At 44.4% G+C, this 7601-nt stretch overlaps 1 protein-coding gene across 1 annotated transcript; it reads left to right on the top strand.

Annotated features, from left to right (window-relative positions):
• Positions 1-1019: 1019 nt before the first annotated feature.
• On the top strand, positions 1020-2507 carry LOC109815705 (uncharacterized). The gene is made up of 5 exons (XM_083074627.1): positions 1020-1171; positions 1229-1575; positions 1912-1994; positions 2109-2285; positions 2385-2507. The coding sequence occupies exons 1-5, from the start codon at positions 1020-1022 to the stop codon at positions 2505-2507; spliced, it is 882 nt and encodes a 293-aa protein (XP_082930753.1).
• Positions 2508-7601: the final 5094 nt, after the last annotated feature.

Below are 7601 nucleotides of genomic sequence, written 5' to 3'. Positions count from 1 at the left end.
GAAAGGCTGAGTTGTTGTAGGAGATCTCCGAGTTGATATGCGTGACGACGCATTATATGCTTATTGATGATTATGTTGTAAAATTGATGGAATGTATGTTGATGATATATTGATAGTTGTAGATGTTCATATTACTTAAATCTTCCTATATGTTGTTCCTTTTTATGCTAGCTTACCCTTTTGTTGCTTCCATGTGGTTGGACTGTGATGATCATACTATGTATGGGAGCAAAGCAGGGATAGGTGGCGTCTAGTGGTGAGTCTGCAGCTGGCAGGCGAAGCTGACTTTTGCTAATGTTTTGGTTGTTTCAGCTATTGATATAGTGGCTTTGGATGTATTTATGTGTTGTACACCCTAACTCTAGCCGGATTGGAAAATTTGTATATATTTATATTCTAGATTCTATATTTATATACTCGTTCTATTCTGTCTGGTATTTCTGGTGCGCTGTGGTTGTGAGTGTAGTGGCCAGCCGGGTCGTTACACTTTAGTGGTATCAAAGGAGTTCAAGTCTAGTGGACACTTTTTGGGGGTGGTTCCTTTAGGCTTTTGTTGTGTTAACTCTGTGTTGTGCTGCCTTGTTGTGTTGTTTGTTGTGTTGATTGATGTGATGAATTGCTGTGTTGTTAATTATTGATTGGTTGAGTGGTAGTATACTAAAGATGTTGTTATTTTTGTAGACGATGACTAGAACCAACAAACAAATAGCCCGTTCCATAAAGATGATGGCTATGGCTATGCAGTAGCAAAATGCTTATTTTGCTCGGATAAAAGCTGAAAGAGCTGCAGCTGGTACAGCAAGGCCCACGGGGTCACAGGAGAGCCGGGACCTAGCTGAGTTCGGAAGTGTCATCCTCCATAGTTTGCGGGAGATGCAGATCCAGAGGCAGCTGACCGCTGGATATGTGAATTGGAGAAGATTTTTGCCGTTCTGGGATGTTCTCCAGAGAGGAGGTTGGCATATGTTGTGTATATGCTTGTGGGAGAGGCCGAACATTAGTGGAGGAGCACTTATCAGATGCTTGTGGCGAGAGGAGTTACAGTTGACTGGGAGTGCTTTAGGACAGTGTTCATGGAAAAGTATTTCCCGGAGAGCGTGAGGCACGCCAAGGAGGCGGAGTTCATGCAGTTACACCAAGGAGGGCTATCTGTATCGGAGTATGCAATGAGGTTCGAGCACTTGACTCGTTTTTATTCATAGGCTATTTCTGAGGCCTGGAAGTGCAGAAAGTTTGCTGAGGGTCTGAAGTATGAGTTGAAGAAGGTGGTGGTGCTTATGGCCATCACCGAGTTTCTGGCCTTAGTAGAGAAGGCAAAGATTGTGGAGAGGTTGGAAGGGGGTAACCGTGTGATCAAAGCTACTGAGGGACCAGCTGGGTCCAAGAGGGGAGGTGGAAGTCAAAGGAAGCCGTATGATAGGCCCCAGTCACAGCAGGGGGGTCCTGTCATCAGGCAACCTGCTGAGACTACTAGAGGAGGAGGACAGGGTGGAAGTGTTGCCCTTAGGTGTTACAGGTGTGGTGGATCCCATTTGATCAGGGATTGTCCACACACTGAGAGCATATGTTTCAGATGTCAGCAGATGGGCCATGTGTCTTTCAACTGTCCCACTAGGAATAGACTGGAGAGGAGTACTTAGAGGAGTGATACGCAGAGAGTTGATACTCAGAGGAGCAGTGTGCAGAGGACTGAGACTCAGAGGGGTGACAGACCCACTACAGCTGGTAGGGTGTTCACTTTGACGGGTGCTGAGGCTTCGACTTCTTCTGACCTAGTGAAGGGGAAGGGCAAGGTTGCTGGTAAGGATGTGATGTTTTTGTTTGATTATGGGGCTTCCCATTCTTTTATTTCCTATGCTTGTGTTGTTGTGCTGGGTGTGCCTGTGTGTGACTTGGGGTTGAGACTGCTAGTGTCGACGCCCGCATCTGCTTCAGTAGTTGCTTATGAGCTATGTGCTAACTGCCCTATTATTGTGAATGGGAAGAAGTACAAGGTAAACTTGATTTGTTTGTCTTTGGTTGATATTGACATAATCTTAGGGATGGATTGGTTATCTGCCAATTGTATCCTTATAGATTGTGCCAATAGGCGGTTGATCTTTCCACAGGAAGAGGATGAGTTGTTGGTTTCAGCTGGACAAGCTGAATCAATGCTGAGGGATGGAGCGGAGTGCTGCCTTCTGCTTGCTATGATGAGTGTGGAGGCTGAGAGGGTTATTTCTGAGATAGATGTGGTGAGAGACTTTGCTGAAGTGTTTCCTGATGAAGTGTATGGGTTGCCTCCTGTTAGAGAGATGGAGTTTAGCATTGATCTGGTTCCAGGTGCGGGGCCAGTGTCGGTGGCTCCCTATAGGATGACTCCTGTTGCGTTAGTTGATTTAAAGGGTCAGTTGGAGGACCTATTGGAGAAACAGTTGGTGCGGCCGAGCGTTTCGCCGTGGGGTGCTCCTGTGTTGTTGGTGAAGAAGAAGGGTGGAGGTAGTCGACTTTGTGTAGATTACCGGTAGTTGAATAAGTTAACCATTAAGAACAAATATCCACTGCCACGGATAGATGACTTAATGGATCAGCTTAGGACCGTTTTCTCGAAGATTGACTTGAGGTCGGGCTATCACCAGATTAGGGTGAAGGAGGGTGACATACCGAAGACTGCTTTCAGGACTAGGTATGGTCACTACGAGTATGTCGTGATGTCGTTTGGTGTGACCAACGCCCCTGCAGTGTTCATGGATTACATGAACAGGATCTTCCGACCGTTCTTGGATAAATTCGTGGTGGTATTCATTGATGATATCTTGATTTATTCAAGGACCCGGGAAGAGCATGGATAGCACTTGAGGTTGGTGCTGGAGATTTTGAAGGCAAAGCAGCTGTATGCTAAGCTCTCAAAATGTGAATTTTGGTTGGATGAAGTGAAGTTCTTAGGCCACATGATTTCAGCTCAGGGGATTGTGGTTGATCCGGCTAAGGTGGAGTCAGTGTTATAGTGGGAGCGTCTGAGGACTGTCACTGACATTCGGAGCTTTGTGGGTTTGGCGGGTTACTATCGACGGTTTATTGAGGAATTCTCCAAGATAGTAGCGCCTCTAACCCAGTTGACGAGGAAGGAGCAACCGTTCATTTGGACAGACGCCTGTGAGCGGAGTTTTGAGGAGTTGAAGAGGAGGTTGACTACTTCTCCTGTGTTGGTGTTGCCAGATTCTGGTGAATCTTTTGATGTGTACTGTGATGCCTCTCACCAGGGTCTTGGGTGTGTGCTGATGCAACACAGGAAAGTGGTGGCATATGCTTCAAGGCAATTGAAGAACCATGAGAGGAATTATCCCACTCATGACTTGGAGTTGGCAGCTGTTGTTTTTGCCTTGGAAATATGGCGACATTATCTGTATGGTGCTCAGTTCAGCGTCTTCGGTGATCACAAGAGTTTGAAGTATCTGTTTGATCAGAAGGAGCTGAACATGAGGCAGAGGAGGTGGATGGAGTTTCTGAAGGACTATGATTTCTAGTTGATGTATCATCCTGGCAAGGCCAATGTTGTGGCGGATGCGTTGAGTAGGAAATCCATCCACATGTCTGGTATGATGGTGAAGGAATTGGAGTTGGTGGAGGAGTTCAGGGATTTGAATCTCTGTGTGGAGTTAGCTCAGGATCACATTAGTTATGGGGCAATTACCATAACTAATGAGTTCTTGAGGCAGGTTGGACTCAAGCAGTTGCAAGATGTTGAGTTGGTTAAGCTTCTTGGTTTGCTGGGTACCGAGAAGGCCGTGGGTTTTGAGCTGGGCAGAGATGAAATCTTAAGGTTCAAGGGCAGAATTTGCCTACCTCGGGATGCTGAGCTGAAAAGAGCTGTGTTGGAGGAAGGCCACAAGAGTAGACTTAGCATACATCCGGGTATGACCAAGATGTACCAGGACCTCAAGAAGACTTTCTGGTGATCTGGTATGAAGAGGGAGATAGCTGAGTATGTGGCGGCCTGTCTGACTTGTCAGAAGGCGCAGGTTGAGCATCAGAAGTCGAGTGGGTTGATGCAGCAGATGGAGATTCCAGAATGGAAGTGAGATAACATTACTATGGATTTCATTGTTGGGTTGCCTAGGTCAGCTAGGAATAGTGATGCTATCTGGGTGATTGTAGATCGGTTGACCAAGTGTGCGCATTTCTTGCCTGTCAACATCAAGTGGTCATTGGAAAAGCTGACATAGTTGTATGTGAGGGAGATAGTACGGTTGCACGGGGTGTCTTCCAGTATTATTTCCGACCGAGATCCAAGGTTCACTTCCAGATTTTGGCAAAGTCTACACCAAGCCTTAAGCACGAAGTTGAAGTTGAGCTCTGCTTATCATCCACAGACGGATGGTCAGACAGAAAGGACAATCCAGTCCTTGGAGGATCTGCTTAGGGCTTGTGTGTTAGACCACCTGGGTAGCTGGGAGGAGGTTTTACCGTTGGTTGAGTTCACCTACAACAACAGTTTTCATGCAAGCATTGGGATGACACCATTTGAAGTGTTGTATGACAAAAGATGTAGGACTCCTCTGTGCTGGTATCAGGATGGTGAGTCAGTGGTGGTAGGTCCGGAGCTAATCCTACAGACCACTGAGAAAGTGAAGATGATTCAGGAAAGGATGAAGACTGCTCAGAGTAGGCAGAAGTCGTATGCTGACAAGAGGCGGAAGCCTTTGGAGTTTGCCGAAGGGGAGCATGTGTTTCTGAAGGTAACTCCGACTTCTGGTGTGGGTAGAACATTGAAAGCAAGGAAGTTGACACCGAGGTTCGTGGGTCCCTATTAGATCATACAGCGTGTGGGTCCGGTTGCTTATCGGTTGGCCTTGTCACCGTCTCTTTCAAACCTACACGATGTGTTTCATGTCTCCCAGCTGAGGAAGTACGTTCATGACCCGAGTCATGTGGTGGAGCTGGATGACGTGCAGGTGAAGGAAAATCTGACGTTCGAGAAGTTGCCGGTAGTGGATCATAAGTTAAAGGAGTTGAGGGGCAAGTCCATTGCTCTAGTGAAGGTACTGTGGGATGCAGCTACCGGTGAGGCTACTTGGGAAATGGAGCAGCAGTGCAGGGAGAGATATCCATTCCTTTTCCCAAGTAAGTCTATTTTCGGGGACGAAAACTCTTGTTGTTGGGGAGGTTGTGAGACCCGCTCTTATTTTTCCCCTCTTCCCCCATACTCATTTTCATTCCCATTCTCTCATTCACTTCTTCTTCCTGAAACTCTTCCTACTCATTTGCTGATTCTTCCTTCTTGGGTAAGCTTAGGTGCTGAGTAGTTGGATTGCTAGCTGGGGTGTGCGGATTTCTTCCTTCTCCTTTCTCACTCGTTCAAGCCATTTTCGTTCTCTCTTTCGTCCTCCTATTCCTGGAGCTCGGAGCTGTTGAACCGAGGTAAGGGAAGCAAGACTTTTGTGTATTTTGAGTTGAAAATTGAGTCTTAGTACTCATTGGATGACTGTGAATAACTGATTTTTTTGGCTGAAATTTGAAGGAAGTGTTTTCGGGGTTATTCGGGGATTTGAGGAAAAATTTGGGGATTTATTGATTTGTTGTTGCATGTTGAAAAAGGTGGTATTTTTTAGATGTTTGATGGAAATGTGATATCTGGAATGGATTGCATGTGGAATTTCCTGGTTGTTTTGCAGGTTCTGTTGAGATTTTCGAAAATAGGGAGGTCTGCTGCTGAGTTTGCGCTTAGTGCAGTTCTTAGCGCCGGGCGCGTGGCCACCTGAGGGCAGCATTTAGGCAAGCCGCCGGGCGCAAAGATGTATGCGTCGGGTGGGCTTGAGGATGTTAGCGTCTGGATGGCCCACGCTGGGCGGGACTCGAACCGCGCCAGGCGCGATATTGGTTGTGACTTGATTTTTGTACTCCTGGTATGGCACTGAGCGCGATCCTTGTTGCGTTGGGCGTGAGACTCCTTGGGAGTCTCTGCCTTGTGGGCGTTGGGCGCAATTTGAATTGCGCTGGGCGCGAGACCAAGGGAGGTCTCTGCCTACCCCGCGCTGGGCGCGGGTTTGGGCACGTTGGGCGCATGGGACTCTTTAGAGTCTCTGCCTGGCATGCGCTAGGCACAATTATTTATTGCGTCAAGCGCGTGAGAGCTTTGGGCTCTCTGGTTGAGTCCCGTCGGGCGCGGGCATGCTTGCACCGGACGCGCTGGCCTCCTGGTGCTCTCTGGTTGTACTGCGCTGGGCGCAACCATGAGTGCGTCGGGCGCATAGATGATAATTCATTATATGCTGAGTTGAATTGAGATGGATGAATATAATGTGATGACTAGTAGAAAATGTTGTTGCTGATGTTGAGTTGTATCATTTGTATATTGTTGTAAGTTGTTGTGTTGGGCTGTAAAGTTGTGTTGTGCTGTATGTTGATATTTGATGATGTAGGCCGCAAGGCTGAGTTGATGTAGGCCGCAAGGTTGAGTTGTTGTAGGCCGTAAGGCTGAGTTGATTAGACTGAAAGGCTGAGTTGTTGTAGGAGATCTCCGAGTTGATATGCGTGACGACGCATTATATGTTTATTGATGATTATGCTGTAAAATCGATGGAATGTATGTTGATGATATATTGATAGTTGTAGATGTTCATATTACTTAAATCTTCCTATATGTTGTTCCTTTTTATGCTAGCTTACCCTTTTGTTGCTAGCTTACCCTTTTGTTGCTTCCATGTGGTTGGACTGCGATGATCATACTTTGTATGGGAGCAGAGCAGGGATAGGTGGCGTCTAGTGGTGAGTCTGCAGCTGGCAGGCGGAGCTGACTTTTGCTAATGTTTTGGTTGTTTCAGCTACTTGATATAGTGGCTTTGGATGTATTTATGTGTTGTACACCCTAACTCTAGCCGGATTGGAACATTTGTATATATTTATATTCTAGATTCTATATTTATATACTCGTTCTATTCTGTCTGGTATTTCCGGTGCGTTGTAGTTGTGAATGTAGTGGTCAGCCGGGTCGTTACACCCTCCACTCTCCTTTTAACGTCTTAAATATATATTTTTAATATCTTAAATATAAGTAAATTTATTTTTATTCTTGTAATTTGAAAAAAAAAAACATTGTAAATATCATTAATAAATTTATTAAATATTATAATACAAAATTTATCTACTAATATTTTTTAAAACGAAAATATCATATTTAAGTTAGTCGATGCTCCTTTATGATTTAATACATTTTATTCATTTGAGTTTGATTGTATTGTAATTCTATAATTTTAATTTTGTTATTATTAGATGAACTGCATTATTAATATTGATCAGAAAAAGAAACAATGGATATTACTAATCCGTGTATAGTCAACTATGATAATGTGAAAATCAGATAAGTCCTACCTATGGTCATTAGAGTCTTCTAAAAATATCTATTTAATACATTGAATTGTTTTAAAGGTTCAAAATCACATGTTATTAATAAAATCTCTTATTACAATGTGATATTGTTAGTTGAGTTATTTGTAATATGAAAAACTAAATAACATTTTTAAAAATTTCAAGGATAAAAAAGATTAATTTTTAATTTGAAAAAATAAAAAGATAAAAAAAAAACAAAGTTATCCTAATTTTAATGGACTAGAAAAATATTT

Source organism: Cajanus cajan, chromosome 5, assembly GCF_000230855.2.
Source record: "Cajanus cajan strain Asha chromosome 5, NIPB_CcT2T_4, whole genome shotgun sequence".
Lineage (NCBI taxonomy): Eukaryota > Viridiplantae > Streptophyta > Magnoliopsida > Fabales > Fabaceae > Cajanus > Cajanus cajan.
The sequence above is the reverse complement of the archived record's forward strand: the minus strand, read 5'-3'. Positions and strand labels throughout refer to the sequence as shown.